A 24915-nucleotide genomic window follows, 5' to 3' on the forward strand; every position below is an offset into this window, starting at 1 on the left:
GCGCCTCATAAGCCTATGCACTCATTCGACAAGCACACCTCTTTCTAATTTTCGTACTATTTTAGAGTATGGATTTTTTTACACGGAAAGAGAACTTCCGCTATATCAGCACGAATTGCGATTTTAAGAATCACCTTTGAGTCTTCCGGCCACAAAGTTAGGACTGATGATTCACATGTCGCCATTGGTCTTCTTGTAACCCCTCGACAGATCCACAGTCCAGTCCAAATATTTGTATTTGCTCCATTCTCTACTCACCAAATTATGCCGACCTGCAGAATACTGCATAAATAAATACATCATTATAAAAATATATCTAACAATAAAATAAGTTATAAAAAAATAATATTTATTAACATTTTTTGAATATAAAACGAACGGTCAAATATGAATCATAGAAGTCAAAGAAATACAATTATTTGTGGGATGGAAGGAGCGGCAGCAAGCAAGCTAAAGTACCACTACATAGGCCTTGTTTAGATCTATTTTTTTTGAATTTTGACACTATAGTACTTTCGTTTTTATTTGACAAGCATTGTCCAATTATGGAGTAACTAGGCTTAAGAGATTCGATCTTTTTTATCTATATTTAATGTTCCATGCATGTGCCGCAAGATTCGATGTGATGGAAAATATTGTAAAGTTTTGGGTTTTTGGGTGCATCTAAACAAGGTAGTCATCGCAGTTTGTGCACTTTGGTGGGCGAACCAATTTGCCGGAACGGGTCCAGGAACGAGACGTGTCAACATGCCATGGTCCATTCCTACCAATCTCATCAACAACAAAGAACAGCGGCAAACGTGTGACGAATACGAGGGTGGTGGCTGATGATCACAATGAGCCATCACAAAGCGCCAGCCGTCTTACGAAATCGTTCAGAACTGGTAAGTGAACGGCACTCGCCTACCGGGGCGCCGGACGCACCATCGACCTATTCTTGTTGCTTATCGGGAACGAAAGCTTTGGTACGTGGATGCGACACGCTAGTGATCCCAATGCGGTTTTGGCCCAGGCAAGGGCGCGGCAAGGCCATGTTCAACACGGGGAGGCAATTTCAGCGAAGGAAGCATGGGATTTCCTTTTCTTTTTGGCGAACCAATCACCTGGAACCAGTAATGTCACCACTAAATTTCGAGGACTGGATATACGGAAAGCAACATTTATTTGTGGTCATAAACGCGTAGTTCCTCAGAATGGAGTTTATTTATGTCAATTACTAGTATGTAAAAAGTAAAATACTAAAATCTAGCTGTTCAATTCAACCTGCAGTTTTTTATTTAAAAAAATGGAGAGCGCTACCGTATCAGGCTGCAGTAGGAAACCAGCCAGACCTGCCAGAACAATCCGTCTGCTGCTCAGCCAGCTGTGGTGGGCCCACCTGTCAGAACCCCCACAGCAGGCCAGCACGCGAAACAACACGGGTTTGTTTGTTCCAAAACAGGTCTCAGCCGGAGTCCAACGCACCAGCACGGCACCGTTCCCCAGGCAAGTCTCTGAACCCAACCACCCACCCGGCACGCCGGCAGGTGCGCCAGCGCGCACGCACCGTCGCGCTCCCATTCCCACAGCCGGTGCGTACGCCGCAGCGCTACGCACACTCCCGTCCCCGTCCATCGGATCCTCTTCCCTCTCCGGAGGAGAAACCCCATTCCCATTCCCATCCAGGTCCCCGTGCCACCTGTCTGTTGCCTCCTATACTATTCCCGTCCCTCTCGCCCAGCGCCGGCGGCCCCACCAACCCCCAGCGGCACAAACCTCCCAACCCCCGGATAAATCCCACCCGCGAATTACCCAACTCCCCGAGGCCCATTCCGCGAAACGCGCACGGGAAGTGTTTGTTAGGGTTTTTCCCCCCCGCACGCCACAGACGCCACCTCCGCCCGCACAACAACAAAGCAGACGCGGCCGCGTCCTCCACAACCCCACCAGAAACGGACGCCACCCCTTCTCCGCCTCGCCTCGCCCCTTCTCGCCACCCCAGCCGACGCCCGCGATGCGGTCGCCGCCGCCGACGCCGCCGCCGTGGCGGCCGCGGCGCCTCCATTCCGTGGTCCCCGTGCTCCTGCTCGTCGTCGCGGCGCTGGCGGCGCGGGGCGTGGGGGCCGACGACCTCGCGAGCGACGCGCGGGCGCTCCTGGCGTTCCGTGACGCCGTGGGGCGGCGCCTGGCGTGGAACGCCTCGGACGTCGCGGGCGCGTGCTCGTGGACGGGGGTCTCCTGCGAGAACGGCCGCGTGGCGGTGCTGCGGCTCCCCGGGGCCACGCTCTCGGGGTCCGTCCCCGCGGGGACGCTCGGGAACCTGACGGCGCTCCACACGCTCAGCCTCCGCCTCAACGGGCTATCCGGCGCGCTCCCGGCCGACCTCGCCTCTGCCGCCGCGCTGCGGAACATCTTCCTCAACGGGAACAGGCTGTCTGGCGGGTTCCCGCAGGCGATTCTCGCGCTCCCGGGGATCGTCAGGCTCTCGCTCGGCGGGAACGACCTGTCGGGGCCCATCCCGGCGGAGCTCGGCAACCTCACGCACCTCAGGGTCCTGCTCCTTGAGAATAATCACTTTTCCGGCGAGATTTCGGATGTGAAGCTACCGCCGCTGCAGCAGTTCAATGTCTCGTTCAACCAGCTGAACGGATCCATCCCGGCCTCTCTTCGGTCGCAGCCGCGCTCCGCGTTCCTGGGGACGGGCTTGTGCGGCGGACCCTTGGGGCCTTGCCCTGGTGAGGTTTCCCCTTCCCCTGCTCCAGCGGGGCAGACACCGTCGCCGACGCCTGTTCCCAGTGGCAGTGGCGGTGGTGGTGGCGGCGGCGCCAGTGGCGACGGCACCAACGGTGGAAGCGGGGGAGAAAATGGCCATAAGAGCAAGAAGCTCTCCGTTGGCGCCATTGCCGGAATCGCTATAGGCTCTGCCTTGGGCGCCGCACTTCTCCTCTTCCTCCTCGTCTGCCTTTGTCGCAGGTCGGGGGGCACCAGGACGCGTTCTCTGGAGATGCCGCCTCCTGCTCCAGCGGCTGCTGCTGTTGCTGGCGGCAGGAAACCTCCCGAGATGACCAGCGGCGCTGCTGTAGCGCCGTTGACCACAATAGGCCACCCCAACGCTCCTATCGGCCAGTCGACGTCCGGTAAGAAGCTGGTCTTCTTTGGGACAGCGGCCGCTGTGGCACCTTTCGACCTGGAGGACCTGCTGCGCGCGTCGGCTGAGGTGCTCGGAAAAGGAGCGTTCGGGACGACATACAAGGCAGTGCTCGAGTCTGGGGCAACTGTGGCCGTGAAGCGCCTCAAGGACGTTACTCTGTCTGAACCTGAGTTCCGTGAACGCATTTCTGAGGTTGGCGAGCTTCAGCACGAGTTCATTGTGCCACTCCGTGCTTACTACTACAGCAAAGATGAAAAACTACTTGTTTACGACTTCATGCCCATGGGGAGCCTCTCTGCAGTCCTGCACGGTGAGATCTTAACCCCCCATCTCCCAAGTTTCTGTTGCATAATATTATCTGCTTATATGATTGTAGCATCACCATTTTGCTGTACGTGTGCTTGGGAGTACCATGGGCATTGCATGTTCTTGGGTGGTTGGTGTAGAGTATTGCTTTATTTTTTATATGTTTAAGACTCATGTTGGTTTTCCGTTGGTAGGTGTAGAGGTACTCCAAAATGTTTTTCCCTTTTGAATATTCGTCCTCTCCTGTGAATAGGACTTAATTTTCGTCATGGTCTCAGGCTCTAAGGAGACTAAGTCAAAATCAGTTGGGGTTAAGGTGTTATTTATCTTACTTGATATCCAAAGCACTTAAATTATGTGTGATTATTTACTGGGTATTACTAGGTTAGTTGCATTCAGTCTTGACTCAGATTTATGTGTTAACTTCGGTGATGTCAACATGGAACTATGGAAGATCTAACAAAATATTTGTCATCATGCCTCCCCTTCCACTAATTGGTCGCTTACTAGTTCTCAACTCTCAAGTTGAGAAAGCTTCCAAATCATTGATTACTTGGTTATCATTGGTTGTATTTTCTTGCAATTTTTTTATTTTTGTTATCTTTGCTGCCTGCTTTACTGGTGGAATATTCTGGATTGATTAAAGAAGACAATCACTAGAGGTCATTGTAGTTTTGTGAAATGGCACTATATGATCAAGATGTTCTTTGATGCCCTAATGTATTGTCGTCTCAATTGTCTTCGTTGACCATGAATACAACAATTGGTTGTGACTTGGTCTCACTGGATTTCATTTTTTTGAACAGGCAACAGAAGTTCTGGCCGGACACCACTTAACTGGGATTTAAGGTCAAGCATTGCCCTAGCTGCAGCCCGTGGTGTTGAGTACATTCACTCAACGAGCTCAATGGCTTCCCACGGTAACATCAAGTCATCCAATATCCTCCTGGGCAAATCATATCAAGCACGTGTATCAGACAATGGCCTTAACACTCTTGTTGGTCCATCATCTTCACCGTCTCGCACCACTGGATATCGAGCACCTGAGGTTATTGATTCTCGGAGGGTTTCCCAGAAGGCAGACGTGTACAGCTTTGGTGTTCTGTTGCTTGAGCTGGTCACAGGCAAGGCTCCCAGCCAGGCTGCTCTCAACGACGAGGGCGTCGACCTGCCCAGATGGGTGCAGTCAGTTAATCGCTCTGAGTGGGGTTCAGAGGTGTTTGATATGGAGCTGACGAGACATCAGACTGGCGAGGAACCGTTGGCTCAGCTCGTGCTGCTTGCTATGGACTGCGTAGCACAGGTCCCAGATGCCCGGCCATCAATGGCTCATGTTGTTATGCGGATAGAGGAGATCAAGAAGTCAAGCGGGGCCTCAAACATCGAACAAGTTGATGATCAATCTTCCAAGGCTGAATCTGAGGTGCAGACCAATCCGTTTGCTACCTGATCTCAATTGACCTGAGAGAGAATCGTCTATAACTCTAGTCTGCTTCAATCGATTCAAGCATTTGATGAATCCTATCTTCGACTGAGTCGAGTCACTGTTTTCATCTTTTAGCCTATTGGATTTAACGGGTAACCTAATTGTCATTAAGTAGCTCGGGTGCTCGGTACCCAGTGCTGCGGAAGGTGATTGGTGGTGTGTTTAGGGACCAGTTCTAAAGTGTGATTGCTAAATTGCTGTGCTCATTCTAGCCTTGATTAGGTTGGTTTTAGCTTGTAGCTGCTGCTGCTGTCTTTCGGCTATCCATGTGTAATTACTCTAGCCTCATCTAGTGTTTGGAATTTTTTTTGCCGGATTAATCTCTCGTTTGATTTTGTCATTTTTTTAATAGTTTGTTTGATTTGTCCTAGTTGCTTGCCAATGTGATTTTAGTGGGGTCATATGCTTTGGGAAAGTTTGGTGGTCTACTGTTAACTACTGGTGCTACGGTGGCAGCTGATTGATGGCGGCATTGTCATTGTCATCAGTCCGCGAAAGCTACCTGCTCTCATGAGTCATGAAGCTGTGAGTCGTGACCTGACCTGGTGCCACGGATCTTGTTTTCGGCCCGGCTGTTTTTGAAATCGGAGTGATTGGTTGCAGGCCGGGCCTGATATCTCGATGTGCCTGTCGCCGAGCTCTGTTTGGCCTATGCTCATTCATAGTAGCTGACATGGTACTCGCTGATAATTGAAGGCGGGTGGGGCTGGGGCTGCGATGCCCAGCCCCCAGGATTCCGAAACCACGAAATACCAGCGGCGCACGCCCTGAATTCTTGCTCCAAGATAGCGCGCGTGCCGTCGAAATTGCTGAGCGAACGGGCGAGAAAAAGGGCGCGCCCCAGATAAGATCGCCCGCAGATGCATGTGGTTATTAGTAGAGCAAGAAGCTCAACAAAACTGGCCGATTTTTTTTCTCACAGAGCGTATGCGCTGTGCACGGCAGCACGAGACGGAACGGAGCTCATCCGTTGTTCCGTGGTAGGTCAGCTGCATTCTTGTCCCGTCCGGCCCGGCGCCTCGGCTACTGCCTACTGCTACTGCTAGGCGGAGCATGGGGGCAAGGCGAGGGCGAGCCCGCCAAATCTGAAAAATCCCGTGCTCCCATGGCCCGGTCCCATTCCCCATCCCGTCCGTCACATGCGGATGACAAGCCTCTTACCTGTGGGGCCTCTCCCGTATCGGCCAGTCGCCACCACCGTACCACAGGTCCACAGCAGTACAGCACGCACGCAGTAGGCAGCACCCCGTACCGGACCGGCTCACGGGAGGAGTTGGGGACCGGCCGGCCGTGCGGAGCAGCCAGCAGCGGAACGGGAGGCCGGAGCGCTCGTCTCCGGTCCAGGGAGCACCGGTATTTTGTTCGCTGGGGGACCGCGTCTCGTAGGCCTTGTTTAGTTGTGAAAAAATTTTAGATATTGATACTGTAGTATTTTTGTTTTTTTACAAATATTATTTAATTATAGACTAACTAGATTTAAAAGATTTATCTCGTGATTTACAGGCAAACTGTGTAATTAATTTTTATTTTTGTCTATATCTAATGCTTTATGTATGTGCTCCAAGATTTGATATGACGGAAAATTTTGAAAAGTTTTTGGTTTTCGGATGAACTAAACAAGGCCGTAGACTTGGTACGTAAGCGCTTCGTCGTCACGGATCACGGGCACTTACCTCCTCTCTCTCCTACAGATATGCTCCTCTAGCTCTACCGCGCCGCCGTCGAAATCTCGTGTGGTTTGAGAAGACGTGCGTGGCTTGCCAATGCCGCTACCATGGAACAAATCTGAGGGGTTGTGCCTATCCCAAGAATATTGTTTTAACAAATATTGTTTAATATTATTAAACCGTATGCTAACTGGTTTTAACGGCAGATCTTTTTTTTTACTCCCAACAGTATGCACCAGATCTTTTTTTTACTTCCAACAGTACGCTAGCTGGTTTTAACGGCAGAGCGTTGCCAGATCAAACCGCGTCATGCATCATGCATGCAGCGTTGAGCATATCCAAACTTTGAGCAGGTAATAGTTGGTGTCGCAGGGCTCTGGTGGAGCGTGACGTCTCTGCTTCGTTAGTTATTGGGACGGCTTTGCTAAACATTGAAACACGTATAGGTCGGTAGGTGGGTGAGAGGTTGACCAAACGCATCAGGTTTTCAGATTAAGAACCGTGATTTTGACAAACTTTTCATGCCTCTATTGACTAGTACCGCACCAGGTATGATCCAACCATGTTAAGTGGGAACAGTAAGCAGCACGCACGGCGAGAACTTAATTAAACAGGCGAACTTCCGCCAGATGAGACAATCCTTCTTTGGTCTAATTACCTTACCACCTTTGGTTTTGGACCCTTGACTTCATAACAAGATGATCTCTTCCTCCCTCCTACACGTAAACTGAACCATCCAAAATTCTTACACAGGTAAGCTAAGCAAGCTGCAAGCAGATTATAGTTCTCTGTATATATTTTATTTACTCTAGCTTTGAACACTAGTCCACTCAATTATCTTTGGAAAAAAAAACATGTCCCAAGCAAATACTACAAGGAGTCAAGGAAAGCACATCAACATCTTCTAGAATTATTCCTTACAATATAATTCAAGGAAACTACATCAATGTGCAAACAAAAGCAAAGAGTCTTTGAGCATTTGGTTTTTGCCGCACACCGGTAGCTAGGCAGTCATCTCCGGGTCAGAGTTACGTTAGAAACTTCTAATCCCCCAAATTGACCAGAAGGATTATCCAGAGAAAAAAACACATGTATATATGTCATCACGAAAATAAAGCATCTGGTAATCATCGTTCAAACGAAAAAGAAAAGAAGAAAAGCATCTGATACAAACTGAAGTGACATGTATATATGTTCCATTGTCGCGTCCTGTGTCCTCCTCCTTCCACAGTCCGGGCACCGGGCACCGAGCTGCGAGGATGTTGTTGGCCAAAGGCAACGCTCGCAGGTTTAAGCTGAGAGCGACAGAGGCCACCCTTTTCCAGCATGCCACATCGCCTGTGTCAAAGTCTCCAAGACCCTCTAGAATAATTTTTTAAAAAAAACTATGGACATGCATGCAACTCTCGCATAGATAGTCGCATCGAATAGTAGGTGATGATGACTTTTGTTTGGGATGGATAGTCTTTGCAAATGCTACGTGTATTGCTTATATAATGCCTTCTGAAAGAGACGTGTACTGGAGAGGTTATGCTAGTTTAAACTTGTTGGGGATTGTACTTAGTCATTTTCAGTGCCTACATGCATGACCTACATACTTACAAGTCATTTTCAGTGCCTACATGCATGACCTACATACTTACATCCGACACCTGTCAGCGACAGTTCTTTTTCGGTCAATGGTCGCTCTCCTACTTATCCGATCGATTGCCGTCTGTTTTATGGCTTTTTAAAAAAAAAGAGGTTTAAGATGAAGGGCTATGATTTTGACATTGCTTTTATGCCTCCATTGACTATTATGCCAAGAATGTTCTGGTAGCATTGTTAAGTGAGGGAAAGAATATGTTAATACTCGCTAAAACATGTGAACTTGATTAGATCCTTCTTTCTTCTAATCTAACCTGCTACCTAACCATGCACACGTTTGGTTGGATCCTGCTTGACTTCACAGCAGTTCTCCTCCTGAACAACCCAAGATTATTCTCTCTGGTAGTACTATTATCAAGTGGGGGAAAGAATATTTAGTCAAGGGGTGAACAATCCCCTAACCATTTTACTCCAGTTTATTTTGTAAGTGTGAAGATTATACAGCAAACAGTTCATAGATATGCTTTCAAGCAACAGTCACAATTCTGTGCGTCTGTTTGCTATTTAAGTTTGGGACCCATTTGAGAGCTTGCCGGCCGCCCACATGCCTCAAAGTTTTCCGGGACAGCCCTGCACCGCCTGTAAACCTCAGTCCAGGCACACAACCACACCAATCATCTCCGGCTCACAGAACCCTGAAATTGACCACAAGGAATAGGAGAAAACACAGCCATGTGGCAGCCATGTCATCAAGAGAAAGTGAGAAAACATCACCTGATAACGCGACATGCAATGCGCGTGTCGTAGTCCTGTCTTTCACAACAAGCCGGCCACCGGGCTGTGAGGATGTACCTTAGCTTGTTGGCCAAAGGCGACGCTCGTAGTCTACGCTGAGAGTGACAAAGGTCACAATTTCCTTTTTTTTCTTTTTTTTTCTTTTGAAAAAGGGGGTAACACCTCACTTTCCCAGCATGCATGGCTCATCAAGGGCTCGTGTCAAAGTCTCAGACTCTAGAAAAAATGAATCGTTATGCAGCTATCACTTGGAAATTTGGAGTGGCGGTAGACGACCAGTAATTTGTCCCATGAAAGGCGATGGTGGTTTTTCCTTTTTTTCAACAGAACAGGTGACGATGACTTTTGGAGTTTTGGGATGGTGCTGCAAAGGTGAAGGCTACTAGATGCTAGATGACTTGGGACTTGGAGGCTTTTGCTAGTTTTACTTTGTACTTTGAACTAGTACTTGGGATTTGTACTGATTACTACTGTACTCATTCTCAGTGGTTACATCTGGGTCCTGCCATCTTTTCCGTCAAATGGTGCCTCTCCAACTTGACTGACCACTACTGGATTTGGAGAATGAACAGCAGCTGAATTATATCGCCCCGTTCTTTTAAATTTATCAACACTACTTTTTCGTTATAAAATAATATTTTTTCTCACAATAAATCAGCATCAACAATAATCTTTTTTTCAGTCAGCCAAATAAGGCTAGTAATGCAATGCAAGCTTCCATTGCCAATCGTTGTGTGCGACAGACAAGTGTTCATAGTGATAGGAGTTGGCCGGCTGCGGCGGCGAGCGAAGAGCTGAGCAGACGACGGAACAGTCGACCACGGCGGTGATTCCATTTCCGCAGGATAGGCCTTGTTTAGTTCCAAGAAAATTTCTCAAAATTTTTTAATTCTCCGTCACATCAAATCTTTAGACGCATATATGGAGTATTAAATATAGACGAAAATAAAAACTAATTACACAGTTTGGTCGGAATTGACGAGACGAATCTTTTGAGCCTAGTTAGTCCATGATTGGACAATATTTGTCAAATACAAACGAAAGTGCTACAATGTCAATTTTCCAACAAATTTTGGAACTAAACGAATTTAGGATGCGCCGTCAGCTTCGCAATGTTGGAGCGCGAGATGCCGAGATGATGGGGGGAAGCACCAGTGCGGGGGGGCGTGAGCATCTCGCTTTCTTCTGCTCGTGCTGGGGGGCTTTTGGCGCGAACGGCAACATGTTCCCATGCCTTTCGGGGCGCGCCTTTTTCGACCGGCCGTCCTTTCCTCCTCTCCGTCCATGTCCTTCATGAGAGGGACTTTAGCGGCGAAATGTCAGCAGCCTCTAGATCGACGTGGACAGCTTTTCAGAGTTACCGCTAAGTTCATGGAATCATACGACCTACATACATAGAGTTGATCGAAATTGATTTAAGATCTTTCTGCAAACAGCTGGTCGGAATGAATACATACACGCGGCTCAACCCGATTTCTCAAGGTGATGATCACTGGCTAGCATGTGTGTTTCTGATGTTTTATCAGCCTTTCGCAACTTCTTCAGAATCGATGTCATTCGTTACACATGGTCGAAAGAGCAACAATAACGACGGCTGTGATTGTGATACCACACGGTGTTTCCTCAAGAAAATACCAGGTCTAGAGCCCTTGACAGATTACCCAGCAGAACAGACTACAAAGTGCAACAAACAGGCAGATGAAGATATGTGAAACAGCAGACACTGAACCCGTTGTTTTTCACAGAATCTGAATCGGTTACATGGTGTGCAGGCAATTTAACAGTCATCGACACTTTATTGTGATGGTGGCATGATCAAGGTGAATTACAGGATTTCCTGAGAGGCTCTCTCACCTTGGCATCTCGCTACTCAATTCAATGCTGTACATTGCAATGCACATAGATTACATGATGACACATCTAACAGACAGCCCTTTCTGCTCTACTCTTTGATCCTCATTACCTGCACAGAAGAAACTAAGATTAACAACTGACAGGGCGGTTTAAAGGGAGCACTTTTGCAAAGATGGAAGGGGCATAAGCTAATATGACCAATTGACCTAATAACTAACTAATAGTACTAATTACAGTGCATAATGAAGAAGATTGCTGATGACCATACTCATTTGGTTCCTGTATCTAGCCATGCTGCCAGCTTCTGACAATAAAAAAATTCAGCTAGGGGTGCTTGCTAGTCGTTTTCCAAGAAGCAAGTTAATGTTTTTGGTTTGACAATCAAGGATTTCGGATATTCAAGACAGATTTATTTCAAGTAGCTACAGTTTAATAGCATTGTCGGCATATAAGCTACTGGAGGAATGGAAAGAAAAATACCTTCATGAGGTTGGTACAGCCTGCGATTCTGAGGAGTTGACATTTCCCTTTTTAAGCTAACCAGGATGTCCTCCATTGTATGTTCCCTTTCCCAGTTTCCAAGCATAGGAAATAGACTTGGATCAACCTAGAAAAGGTGCTAGTTAAGTACTAATAGGCCTAATATCATTCATAAATTGCCTTGGCAGGTTGCACGTTATAAGAAACAAAAAATGCACGTGTACCAATCCAGTTTCTTGGTTCACACATGTCATATTGATCCGAGTCTGGAATCGAACAGTCGGTGGTTTATCTGGATAATCCGTATCACAAAATAGCTTTAATTGATAGATTCGTCCCTCGTGAACAGTCTGCAAAAAATGCACCTCTTAGATTTGAGAATAATAAAGCAAATGTAATATGTATCGAATTATGGGTATTTCTGCAGCATACGTTGGGAGGACCAATGATAGTTCCTGTCCAGGACCGCATATATATGTCATCAGCATCATCCATCCCATAGCTCACAGTACCATCACCAATGCCCTTCTCACCACGTTCTAGTTCTTCTAGCAGCCTAAAGTTTCTGGGAACTGAAGAAAACATCATAAAACAAAGAATGATCTAAATTGTTAGCAAGCAACATGCATAGCAGGTATTCAGAGTTCAAATTCATTGTTCTTGTGAACTAAGTTAAAAGAGCAAAAAAGTTTCATGATTTACTGGACTTTAGTTCGGTTACCCATGACAATTGGAATCTAAAAAACAAAACATCCTGTAGGGGAACACAGAATCACAGATATCAGTGTGTTATATTGAACTTGCTTTATGTGCACAATAGTAAATTCCAATATTTTTGAGAAACGGTGCCATATATATACATGGAAAACAATGAACTGATTAATGCAAGAAGTCTGAGGCTACGTTACATGGATACGTCGCTCAGGCCACGTATCGCGTATCAGATACGTATCCGACACGGATACGCGTCCGATACGCCACCGATACGTATCCTCAGAGTATCCATTTTTTTTATTTTCGTAAATATTGGATACATGACCTGGATACGTATCTGCCTTGCCGATACGCCCAGCCCTGCCTTATCCTCTGACCCCGACGCCCGCTGTCGCAAGCCCGTGCCTCGTGCCGCATCCCCGTTCCCCGCTCAGTGACGCCGCATTGCCGCTCGCTAGCCGCCGGCAACCAGCGACGAGCCTCCGCCTGGACACACATCGCATCCAGCCGCCGGCCTAGACGTGTCATTGCGCACGAGTGCTGCCGAGGCGCCGACGCTGCCCACACCCTGCAATCCCACATGGACGCCTCACGTCCGGGCGCACGGCGGCATGAGCACCACCGCCCCATGCGCCAGGGCCTGCCTGCACTCGCAAGCACCGACAACGCCTCCCGCCTGGCTGCCCACCTGCCCGGGAGGCCGTGACGACCTCCTGCAATTCCCCCTGGTGATTCAGCAGCAACCTCTGGTGATTCCCCTTTTGATTTCTTTCTTCCCCTCCTGATCTAGTCACTAGTTCATCCTCAATGGTGACCTCCACTTTGTTTCTTGCTTTTTTTGTCTTCCCGTGTGGAAACTGGAAGGGTGAGAAGGAGAACGACTGGGGAACGAGCGGTGCAGGGGTGACTCTGCATTTTTTTTAAGGTGTCGGTGGGGATAAGTGGTGGACATCAGAGAAGAGAGCTATGTTTGTTATTATACTACTATAGTAAGTAGCTATTAGAAATTGTGAAATAATTGTAGTAGTCACTGATCAGCTGCCAGTAATTTTAAAGTATTATTATTTTGTAAAAAATAATAAAATGTATCCACGTATCGGGATTTACTGAAAAATGACGTATCCGTGTATCCGTATCTGTTCGACAGTTGCAACTTTAAAAAACCATAAGAACATGATCTGGACTTCTGGAGGCATCAAAAGTAGGAAATTGGTGACCCTCAAGGGTATTCCATTTTGTGGCAGTGTGCAAGGCATCCTTTTGTAGGAACCAAGTGCCCCCAAATCAGTAGCATAAATACCATCCTCTATATTTAGGGCAATATAGGAGGCTTGGTCATATTATAAACAGGTGACCTATAGCCTTACCTTTTTCAGGAAAGTAAATTTTGCCACTACTCTAAAATGAAGATGAAGGACCAACCATGTAATTCCCACTCAACTTATGAGTGCACTCGAACAATCCCAGCCTTCAAACAACTATTTTGATACTTAAAGCTTAATGTGACTTTGAGCAAAGAAGAAGCTTAAACTTAGCAAATAAGCCACATACAGGTCCACTAAACGTGTCCCAACACTAATTGTGTAGTCAGTGAAATCAACATGTTGACATCTTTGAGTATGTGCTACCAGTACCACCAGTCCGCTATAGCAGGCTGACATGTTATTATGTGATGATCTCACAGAATATGTTGTTGGGCCATGGAAAAGTACTGGTGGAAGTGAACATGAATAAATGGTATGAAAATAAGTTTGATTGAAATCTGCGCTTGATGATGATCAGTTAGTCATTATAGTTGTGAAATTGTGATATTGGGTTTAAAAGAAGACTATTGACTAGGGCCAATGAACACCCCACCCGCTCGCAAGCAAAGCACGTCTGCATCTGCACAGTATTACCAAGTAATCCAATTAATCGCGATTAGTCGTCCAAGTCGTTATCCTGGACTCGACTAGGGGCTACGTCTTAATTAGGCCGATTAGTCAAACGACTAGGGGGTGGATGACCAGAAACAGAAATGGAATTGCTGGGCAGCTGAGGACATGAGCTGCATCTGGAATGGCTTAGGCCACTTGGGGTCATGTTTTTCAGCCCGATCTGCAACCCTATATGCAGCAACCACCCTAGAGTTATCTTCGTGCTTGATTTGTACTCTAGAACATATAGTATATTAGTATACTTGGTATATTAGTATATATAGGATGAATAGGACCGACCAGGGCCGCCCTGGTCGACGACTAATCGCGACTAGTCACCTGTTCAGTCCTATGGTGACTATAAAAAACTTGATAACATTGGTGCACACACAATTTTGAATTACATTGACCATTTGTACTGAAGACACCAAATCAATAACTCTAACCCAAAGTACATTCATGTTATCTCACTATTCTTGTCCTAATAGAAAGCTGCTATTTAGCTCATAGCTAGTGAATGTCTATTTATCCACTTTAGGCAAACACACGTAAATCTTTCAGCAAGATCTCTGAGGCTCTTCTATGTAAGCAAGGCCACACATTAACTCAGCGCATGCTAGTTTCAGGAAATTCAGTTGAACAAGGTGAGTTGTGGATTTGTGCTATATGCATCAAGGAATGGCTAACAAAATCTAAAATGAAATGAAGGGAAATGATAAGATGGCCATGGGTAGGCTTAGGACAAACAAGTAGGTAAAGACTAATATTAGAATCAGCATCACTGCCAAGAAGAGCAAGCATGGGCCCCATTTAAATGTTAGAACTGTTAGGAATACTTTCAGCTTCATTCCTTTACAATTTGGAAAATTATCTTTTGGTTATTTGAGGCATTGTAGTCAGAAATAGCTAATCTTGACTCAATTCTGAATACCATTACTGTAGCTACACATAAGAATCTATAATCACTAGATTACTATATACGTGGAAATTTGATTCCAGTTACCAGATTGCACTTGTGGATTATTGGGCATTCCTGCTGAATAAGGATAACAAGCACCACATGCACATGCTAGTTCACTACCACACTAGTTGCTAGTACCCGAATCAATATATGACTCAACCATCCGGAAACGTACAGCTCTCAGATTACAAAACTATTTCAAGAGCAATGATTCCCAACAAGAGATGAGTGTGACTGTGCAACAAAATCAGGTGGTCCAGCCAAATCCCTAACCAATCGATCCATATAGAATTGCGCCAATAATCGAGTAACTAAACTGTTCTTTGCTTATCCATGAAGGAACAACCTTCCAAGTATAGACCAAATCCTACATAATAACTATCATTTAGAAGGAAAGGTCAGCTGGGCCTCACCAACAACTACATGGAGATCCTAATTTACCCCGGTATTCCACCTCGGAACTACAAGTCTGCAATCCCATCCGAAGGCAATCCTAGTTCCCGATAGACCTATCTTTAGCTTAAGAGGTTGTTGACTACATGGCGATACAAACGGTAATTCTGCACCGAAGTCGCGCACGGCAATCTCGATGTGGAGTCAATTCCAATCAGAAGCAATGCCGGATCGGGTTCCCCAAGCAGCCCCAGGTGACCCTGAGCCCACTCCCACCAAGCTCCCTCCTCTCTTGCTCGACGGGCGGCCATATCCGATCGGGAATCCAAACAGCCACGCTTTGTTGGCCACAGAGATCCCGACTCTCAACTCGAATTCGCAGGCCGACGAACACATAAACACACCATATGCAACTAGGCACCTCGGGAGAAACGACGGACAGAGACAGCTACTCACCGACAACCGGACCCGAGGATCCCTCGGACCCCATGGCGAACCCGTCCGCTTCCTCCAGCTTCGACGCTGCCCCCTGCGACCTCTTGAGACGGGGAGAGAGAGGAGGATGCGTGCTGGAAGCGGCCGTGCTAAACCGAGCAGGGAGGAGAAGGAATATAGCAAGCCCCGCCCCCGCGTGAGGTCGTCTTCGGTGGGACGCCAAGGTCCGTCCGAGTGGCGACTGAGGAGTAGAGAAGACAGCAAGAAAGGAACTGCTCTGCAGGGAAGATACAGCAGAGAGAATAAATGGAGTTGTTTAGCTTTAGCTCCCACTTATTGAAAAAAAAGGAAATAATTAAAAACTAAAATAAATACTTCTACCCTAAAATAATCGACACTTTAGGGCAGTTTGTCAGGGCTGTGTCTCCTTCTAAAAAAGCTTCGCTCCTCTTATAACACGGTAGAGGTAAAATAATTTTAAAAAAACAAATTTGACAAGAACAGCTCTAGTAGCATTTTTATAAGATGGACATTTAACACGGTTCACGACAACATAAGAAGCGAGCGATGCCAAAGAGGTTCCGAGACTATGTCCGATAACCGTAACTTAAAAAATACAAGACTTTTATTTGTCTTTTGGGTAGCATTATAGGTAAAAGGTTTAATATTTATTTTTAGTCTTCTCCAACAACAAGATCTAAAAGACATCACTTTTGCAAATGAGTCTCGAAAAGATAGGATACCCAAATTAGGTTATGTCTCTACTAATAACTAAAATGAGTCTTGTGTATAGATACTCTGTTGGAAGCTATATATATTATGTTGGAGACCCATTTTAAATTTGGGTTCTCCAATGAATCTCCTATTGGAGACAACCTTAGCTATGAATCTAAATTATCAAGTTAAGAGATCCTCGCACCCCACACATTGTTGTGCTATTGGTCATGTATTAACTTCATCCTTAGAGTGCAACATCCACCCACTCATATTTGGGCTTTTGCGTATAGAGTAGAGTGGTTCTCATCTTAGACCTAGCCTAGGTTGCTAGCTAAGCGAGCAGCTAAAACTTGGTTCCAGCAATGAAAGATATTGTTGTTTGGTTTGCTTATCCTAAATAAACCTAGCTTGTATAGATCATGTTTGGTTGGTTTGTTACCTCGGATGCAATCATCTTTTTTTGAAGGCGAGTCTCAATCACCGCTTCTGGAGTTCATTGCGTGGAGGTTGAAGAACTTGAAGGCGATGAAGACAAGCATGCAGAAGAGGCAGGTAGAGATGACGAGGTTGTGGCGCGTGTACAGGTCGCAAAGGAGCAGGTCGAGGCCGAAGATGGGTGAGTTCTAGGGTGTCCGGTCTAGGGGCCGCTGCAAGACCTCTAACTTCAACACAAAGGAACACCGAGAGGTGATAAAAGCATGGGTGAAAGCCTAGCTATGGGGAAGCAAACCCCTTCTCCTCTCCTGTTTGCACTTGATCTGGCTTCAGTGTGGTCAATGCATTGTTGGGCATGGCCTGGAGGCTTGTTTAGACAACCAAACATGCTTGGAGCCTTGAGGAAGCCCTAAGGAGGACATTATGGTGAAGAATAAGTCACCGGTATGATCTCATCAGTTATAGTGAAAGATGACTTTGTCGGTACTTGTGATCCAAAGGATGCCCTGGCCTCCTCTCTTATATTGCTACATTTCGCTTCTGGGCATTATGGATCCCTTCATGTTGGAGGAATTAGAACCTACTTAATGGATTAAGTTATTTGGTTTGGAATTTAGCATTTCATAACTTTACAAAATTCACATATAAGCCTATCTCAAATTTATAGGGTGAAAGATAAAAATTGATTGTATTGATCACCATACTATGTTTCTACTCTCCAAATTATAGCACACCCTTAAACTCGTTTTCCTATAATAGAAATACAACATATAAACATCTCTTTTGCATGGCAATAATATGCAAATATACTCCATATATAATCATATTAGCTTAGTTAATACTCCCTCCATACTGTAAAGAAAGTTGTTTAGGACAATGACATGGTCTCCAAAGACTAACTTTAACTTCTTGTTTTTATAAAATTATTTATCAAAAATTAGTATATGTATATTTTTATAAAAGTATTTTTCAAGACAAATCTGTTCATATAGTTTTCACATTTCTAAACGCAACAATTTAAAGCTATTCATGATTTATATTTTCAATGTTTGACCTAAAACTTGTCCAAAACAACTTTCTTTACAGATATGGAGAAAGTATGTGCTTAAATTATAATTTATTAGAATGAATGTTATTCCAAGCACCTAAACGAGGCCTCTTAGTTTAAGAAATTTTGGATGCAGTTAGACAATTGCGGAGCCGAACCAAACACTCGCACGTAGTCACATGACACTATACTAAATTAGCTTGGTCCCCAAAACTTAATTGCATGAGAGCAGGTATACAAGCCCCTTGCAAAAATCATAGCATGTTATTCCTGAGCCGCTGTCTGAGTAGACAAGCTAGTCAGCATTTTTGTTAATATAGAGAAGATAAAACAAAAGAGAGAAGAGAGTTTGGCTTTTATTCTAGCATCAAGCTAGATATGAAAGCATACATATATGTTGACCTAAACAATAGCGTATGTGAGAAGAAACAAGAAAGAGAAAGTAAAGTATGATACAATATAATAATAAAAAACTTTTTTATAGCTAAATATAAGACAACTATTACATGACTTGGCTTTTATAACTTGGCTTGTAGCCAAGCACTTGACTCTATTATTAACTTTGCTCTAACAGAATTCCGAAGCATTAAATGGTACAATTCCCCAATGAGCTTTAAATGTATTTATTTTTTTGCCTGGATTTCAATAATTCCAAGATATGAAATTTTATTGACGGAATTGACGAGTTGCCCCCGCTTTACAAGATCTAGTTAGGCCAGTGTCAGTGGTCCGTTTCAATGCACCGTTTCCAAAACAAATCCGCTGACAGAGCATCAATGAAACGAATAATGAAACAACCTTCACAATGTATGAGTTTCACCTTGATGTTTCCTAGGCTGGGCAAAGCATTTAATTACTGCAAAATGATTGGATCACATGCAAGATGGTGAAACGATTTAGCCCTCAGTGAGAATTTCATACCGTTTCACCATGTGGGAAACAACGTCCGCGGGGTTTCACCATGGTGAAACTACTTCCTTCTCTCTCATCTTCGTTTCATGCAAAAAAGTACAGTTTTGCTGACATGACGCTCTAATAAATGTACATGACATATTGGTGAAACCCCCACTAAGACTGGCCTTATGTCTTGTCCAAGTTCCTAATATTATTCCCACCCGAAAACCAAGAAGCGATATCATCATCAGACTCAACCAGTTCCATGCTTCTTGGAAGACGGCCGGGGCTACAAGGCCGAACGCTTTCTTGTGATTCCTTAGTTTGAAGGCCTTTGTTTCTCCTGGACATTTCGTCCTTCCACTTCTCCCTTGCAAGACGATCTTGGGAATTAGCAGTCCTGCCCCCGACAATGGGAAAACTGTCAAGAAATCTGTAGTCCTTCTGTTGCAGGAGTGCATCATTATCCCTGCTATCACCTCCTTCATCGTCTGCGCTCCAGAAATCTGAATCTTCGTCAGATGGTGAAGCACTCTTTTGCGGACTTTGCCACCTCTTCAGCTGGACGCCGTCTTGAACAAATGAAATACTGGGGGTCTTACTATGCTCTAAGTCATGACGTGATTCAATAGTATCTTGATTGTTTAGAGACTTTGGCCTTTTCCAGCCACATTTCAAGCAGAATCCATTCCTCTTGAAGTTCACATAGTTACACCTGTAATTGAACATAACACATAAACATAATTATCTTCCATTTTCTGAAATGTACTAGGAATAAAAATCATAGCAGTGAAAGGATGGCCATACAACACTAACATCATCTTCAACTATAAGATCGTATTGGCAGTAGACATGAGAACAGTTCAAATATTCAACAAATAAGATATAATAGGCACTCACGAGACACATTCCCATTCTCCTGGGTTGAGTAAACGGTTTGTTGGTTTCTCATGGCATTGCAAGCATCTTGTGTTCTTAGCAAAATTCAAAAAGTTGCACCTGAAACTTTAAGGTCAGTATAAGAAAGAAAAAAAAAACAGCACTTGCCGTAAATATTTCTCATAAACTAAAACTATAAGCAGGCTCACCTTTTGCATATCCAGTCACCCTTTTTGAGAGGTAGATGCTCTTGGTCTTCATGCAACAACTGATACCTCTCTTGGAATTCCCCATCGCAACGCAAACATTTGATATTCTTTGCAAAGTTCAGAAAGTCACATCTGACAATAAATGCAAGGCATTATGACCAGGGGGATAGGTGGTAGACACACATATTAACTTTTCAAACATACTTGGGACAATTCCAATCACCCTGCTTCATGGGTACAGCAGATTGACCTTTGCGTTGTGCAGCTTTCACAGTGCTGGAACCAGGTCCCCTAGAATCGACCTCGACAACCTCGTTTAGTAGGATCTTTATTGATTCCTTGACAGTTTTGTTCAGGCATGCTCTATTCTCTACATTGCCGGTAATAACGTCAAGACCATAAGTCAAAAGGATGCGCATAACATCCACAGTTCTTCCAACTTCCTCTTTCCGAGCCTTTACATATGCCCTATCACAACTTCCTCTTAAATTGCATTGGCTGCAAACCTGTTAGCATAAGCTGATACTACATAAATTAATGTCCTAGATTTAAAGAAACCAAACTTTCAAGCATAAACGAAATTAATATTTACGATATAAAGATCGAGGATCCAACAGGTTTCGGAAATTATACTGCACAGTAAGCAAATATCTTCTAGTTCCCAAGAAAGGAAAAACCATATTGCACATATTTTCTACTAGCCAGTTCACCAGTGTGAAGTGGATTTAGTGAAAGAAAGGTTGTTAATGAAGTCAAATAGGCGAACAGTTCTATTCCTTCACACCTCATGTTTGCACTCAAAGAGTTCAAACGTGAAACATGCAATTTATAAGCAAACATGTTAAGATCACACACAATTGTATTGTATTACCATACACAAGATTAATAAAGCTTTTGCTTGTGCATAAACTGGTTTACTATTCTTTTTTGTGTCTATAATTCAGTATTGATGTGTACATCCTACACAAAATCATGAGTTTACCGTCAGAATATTTAAAATAAAATTAAAATGTAAAAATGCAGTGCACCAAGAGAAATCTTCAATGCATATTTTCTTGTAGGTTACCTCTCCTTCATCAAGTCCTACATAAGCCCGCAGTCGCTTCCCAGAGTTTACAACCTTCCTGTCAATGCTGGGACAACCACATCGCATGGCAACCTGAATATTCCATCTTGATATATGCCTGCAACAAAAAACTTTCAACTTTAGCTTCCAGCATCCATTAAGTCCTTTAGTTGAGAGTTGGGACTCATGAAACAAAAGATAGCAGTACTACTCTACATGCTGCAACAATGCCTTGTAATCGCACACATCTAAGAGTTTCTGTAGGGTACAGTGATATAACTTGAGGAAACCCATAATGTACTTTGCACTTGTTACCATCCCCAGAAATGGTACTATTAGGCAAGCTTTGCTCCGCGAGTTGCTATTGAAGTGTGACACATCAATTTGCACAGCTTCAGGGAACATGTAATTAGCCAAAATGTTGAAATTGCAACAACCGCCAAAGTTTGTGCCCTTCATGGTAAACACGCAACCACTTTTACATGCACAGCTGGTGTGCCTGGAAGAAAAAAGGCACCGCGAATGGCTAACGCATTTCAACAAACACCCAGCTTGCAGCTAAAATCATAGCCCCAGCAGAAATAATGACCTCAACACGCACACCAACCCAGGCCAAGAACCCAACCCCAAAACCACTAGTCCGAGTCCGAGCACGGCCACCTCACCTGATGAGCTCCGGCCGCTGGCGCCCGAATTGGAGGCACGCAGTGCGGACAGCGTTGGCGTCCTTAGAAGACAGCGAGGCAGAGGCGAAGGCGGAGGGGTCCACGTGGCCCCGACGGAGGAGGAGCTCCATCAGCGCAACCCACTCCGGCCACGGATGCGCTATATCCACAGCTGCCGGAGCGTCTCCAGCTCTAGCAAGGCCACTTCTTAGCTCTTCTAACACCTGGCATTCCTCTCTATGGGGAGGCCGTGGCGATGGTTTATGAGAGGGGGAAAGGTCGAGGTCGTCGACCTCGGAGCGGAGGAAGGCGAGCCTTGGGTCAGGCCGGGGAGGCGCGCTGTGGTGCGAGAACCGCCGGAGCGCTGGCGCTGCGGCCGCGGTGGCAAGGCGGCGGTGCATCCGGCAGGTGGAGTGGAGATGTCCAAACCGCGTCGGCCTCCGGCCGGTTTCAAGTTGCCCAACTGCTGTAGGGCCCGGTCCAGCTTGGTAAACTAAAGCAGCAGAGGTTGTTTGGCCCAACTAAAACTTAGAGCTTTCACAACAAGGAGGAATGAGTTTTGGCCCAACCAATAAAGACTCAAGTATTTACTGATATTTCAATATGCAAGTCCTACACAAGCAGCTTTATTTGGCTATTTTTTTTACATAAAGGAAACAAATTAATGTAATTGTAGTTGAGAATATGGTACTTTTTTTGTGTGTGATTCCTTATGCTCAGAAAAATCCATCTGTGCTCAGGGTATAAAATAATAAAATAATACTACAAAACGTTCTAGCTAACCATAGGCTAGCCATATGGAGTCATTTTGGTGACTCCGCACGACCCTGCCTCAATAACAAGCAGCATTGGCTTTACGTTCAAACCCAGAAAATAAATGGGCTGTGCATATGCATCATCCTTGCTCTGACCCTCAACAAAATTCGGTTACAAAAAGAAACAGACAAGCTGCCACTCCTGAAACATAAGACTACCGAGAGTTCCTAGCCTCATTCTTGGGCAAAAGTCATTTCAACAGAACCATTTTCTCCTATAGGCTAAGAGCCTATCATCGAAACTTCCAGAAAACGGACTCTCACTACAATCTCTACCATCATCACTAAACCACTGCAGAAGTGAACATGCCAAAACAGATGTCGTCAGACAAGAGACCGTCACTACAATCTCTATGTGAGGTCGCTGTTCGCTGCAGAAGTGAACATGCCAAAACCAGTCGTCATCAGAAAGCTTGTCGCTTCAGCCTGTCCATGAGGAGGTGCGCAACTGACTCGTATCCTTGCTCTCTTGCTGTTGCAATGGCAAAGAAAAAGAGAAAAAAAAACAGATATGTTTATCAGTAACAGCTAGAACAGCATGTTTCACAGATGTAGACAGGAGTCGAATCAGAATTACCATTATATATGGCAATCCCAGTCGGTGGTATTGGTATCTTCCTCTTCTTCAAGCAGAAGGAGCTGCATCGTCGTATGACCAAAGGTTACCGAGTGAGCGATGGGAAACTGAACTTTTTAAAACACTACATATCCTGACAGCACCATTTCAAACCTCTGATTATAGAACTAAATAGAGAGAGGTTGAGACCTCTGATTGTAGAACTAAATAGAGAGGTTGAGGAAGCACCATTTCAGACCTCTGATTGTAGAACAAAATAGAGAGAGGTTGAGGAAGCGCTCACCTGTTGCAGATCCAGAATTTCTTGATACCCTTCTCCTCAACGCAGTGAGGGCACATCCAATTCTTGTTCTTTCTCACCTCTTCCATCTCTGCTACCGTGTCTCACAGTTCAGTAACAAGGCCAATACAATCCACCAAGAACAAAGGCATTTCAGCGTTGAGCAACTAAGCAAGTCCGCTTACCTTCGCCGTACCTAACTTTCAGGCAAGCACGGCAGAGTATCCCATTAGAAGAATGGCAAGATGAACACTCCGTCTTTCCTGTCAAATATTTGCCAAAGTATTGAGTGTTGACATGATCATTACTAGGTGCGGAAAATAGGAGAAATCTTTACGGATTCCTTTTACCTAGGCATGGCTGCTTCAGGTCTCCTTCCCCGCAGCGCTTGCAGTCCTCCTCGCCGCACAATTTCTTCTGCCTTTAATCATAGAGAACGACTTTTGTCAGCTACTTGCACACTAATCCCGCACGATCTTTCTCAAGAACGCAATCGGGAGCACCAATCGGTGATTCATGTTTGTAATTACGAGTACCTGCAGAAATGGCAGCAGATCCCAAGAACAGGATCGTACACGCCGCCCCTCCCCCTGCTGTCGCACCGCCTCTCCTGCAGCGCCTGTACTCTCTCCTTGGCCACCGCCATCGCCCACTTCCTCTCCTTATCGTCTTCCCATGCATCCTCCTCCTCCTCCTCCTCCTCCTCCTCCTCCTCCGATCCCGCCGCCGTAACTCCTGCCAGAAAATAAAAGGAACTTAGTTGAGCTGTTTCCCGTCACAAACAACTCGAGTCGATCCACGGAAGAGAGCATTCGATGCTTGAACCTGTGCCCTCCCCATTCAGCCGGGCGGAACAGCGACGCGTCGCGGCGAGGAGGCGGCCGGAGCGGCGGAGCGGGGTCATGCTCGTCACCCGTGGCCTGGGGGTCCTCCGAGGCGTCGCGCTCCCGGCCGCGCGGTGGCTGGAGGCGGAGGCGATGTCGCTGAGCTCCCCCGCGCAGCGGAGAAGGCCGAGCTGCTCCATCCGGGCCTGCGCACACGCCAGGGAACAAGAATCGGAGATGACGCAAGAAATTCCTCATCCGGTGGAGATCGAATTCGGGTAGGGTGCCTGCGCCTTACCTTGTTCTCAGAGATGCGGGCGTCGCGGAGACTCTCGTAGTCAGACTTGGCTCCGAGCTTCCCCATGGTGGCGGCGTCAGGCCGGCGGCTTTGGACGGCTTGCAAGGTTGTGGTGCTTGGCGGATCTGTACTCTGGTGGTTCAGTGCTGAGTGTGCTAGCGAACCAACGGCTCTGTGAAGTTTCGAATGGAACAAAGGTAACAAACGGCTCTATTTTTTATGAGCGCCGGGTGCCGCAGAAGTGTTGGAATAGTATTATATTTTTACCATTTTGTCCATCAGGCCATGACGCATAAGGCAGCTAGACCTTGTTTAGTTCCAAAATATTTTACAAAATATGAATAATACCAATTTCGTTTATATTTGACAAATATTGTCCAATCATAGACTAACTAGGCTCAAAAGATTCGTCTCGTCAATTCCGATCAAACTGTGTAATTAGTTTTTATTTTCGTCTATATTTAACACTGCATGCATACGTCTA

General features: G+C 45.6%; 3 protein-coding genes across 3 annotated transcripts; 1 reads left to right on the forward strand and 2 right to left on the reverse strand.

The window, feature by feature from the left end:
* Positions 1814 to 5292, forward strand: LOC8063384 (probable inactive receptor kinase At1g48480). Its single transcript, XM_002463953.2, has 2 exons — positions 1814 to 3440; positions 4243 to 5292. The coding sequence occupies exons 1-2, from the start codon at positions 1994 to 1996 to the stop codon at positions 4884 to 4886; spliced, it is 2091 nt and encodes a 696-aa protein (XP_002463998.1). The 5' UTR covers positions 1814 to 1993; the 3' UTR covers positions 4887 to 5292.
* Positions 10671 to 22053, reverse strand: LOC8063385. Its single transcript, XM_002466533.2, has 11 exons — positions 21638 to 22053; positions 20973 to 21090; positions 20111 to 20412; positions 19907 to 20038; positions 19719 to 19817; positions 19008 to 19533; positions 15746 to 16040; positions 11738 to 11877; positions 11530 to 11655; positions 11306 to 11432; positions 10671 to 10934 (listed from the first exon to the last, which is right to left on the reverse strand). Exons 1-11 carry the CDS (start codon positions 22036 to 22038, stop codon positions 10876 to 10878), a joined length of 2325 nt encoding a protein of 774 aa, XP_002466578.2. The 5' UTR covers positions 22039 to 22053; the 3' UTR covers positions 10671 to 10875.
* Positions 22486 to 24644, reverse strand: LOC8063386 (cell division cycle-associated protein 7). Its single transcript, XM_002466534.2, has 8 exons — positions 24432 to 24644; positions 24135 to 24339; positions 23846 to 24044; positions 23660 to 23730; positions 23495 to 23572; positions 23313 to 23400; positions 23030 to 23091; positions 22486 to 22924 (listed from the first exon to the last, which is right to left on the reverse strand). Exons 1-8 carry the CDS (start codon positions 24495 to 24497, stop codon positions 22857 to 22859), a joined length of 837 nt encoding a protein of 278 aa, XP_002466579.1. The 5' UTR covers positions 24498 to 24644; the 3' UTR covers positions 22486 to 22856.

Source organism: Sorghum bicolor, chromosome 1 (assembly GCF_000003195.3).
Source record: "Sorghum bicolor cultivar BTx623 chromosome 1, Sorghum_bicolor_NCBIv3, whole genome shotgun sequence".
Classification (NCBI taxonomy): Eukaryota; Viridiplantae; Streptophyta; class Magnoliopsida; order Poales; family Poaceae; genus Sorghum; species Sorghum bicolor.

Excerpts from the sequence above, each read along its gene's own strand:
- LOC8063386 (XM_002466534.2), bottom strand. The coding sequence starts at position 24,497 with ATGGGGAAGCTCGGAGCCAAGTCTGACTACGAGAGTCTCCGCGACGCC. Across the intron at positions 24,045-24,134 it reads GCTGAATGGGGAGGGCACAG|GAGTTACGGCGGCGGGATCG; the intron begins GTTCAAGCATCG and ends ATTTTCTGGCAG. Across the intron at positions 23,731-23,845 it reads ATCTGCTGCCATTTCTGCAG|GCAGAAGAAATTGTGCGGCG; the intron begins GTACTCGTAATT and ends CTATGATTAAAG.
- LOC8063384 (XM_002463953.2), top strand. The coding sequence starts at position 1,994 with ATGCGGTCGCCGCCGCCGACGCCGCCGCCGTGGCGGCCGCGGCGCCTC. Across the intron at positions 3,441-4,242 it reads CCTCTCTGCAGTCCTGCACG|GCAACAGAAGTTCTGGCCGG; the intron begins GTGAGATCTTAA and ends TTTTTTGAACAG.
- LOC8063385 (XM_002466533.2), bottom strand. The coding sequence starts at position 22,038 with ATGCACCGCCGCCTTGCCACCGCGGCCGCAGCGCCAGCGCTCCGGCGG. Across the intron at positions 20,039-20,110 it reads GGTGATTGGAATTGTCCCAA|ATGTGACTTTCTGAACTTTG; the intron begins GTATGTTTGAAA and ends ATTTATTGTCAG. Across the intron at positions 16,041-19,007 it reads TTAGGAACTTGGACAAGACA|ACAACTCCATTTATTCTCTC; the intron begins TAAGGCCAGTCT and ends AGCTAAAGCTAA.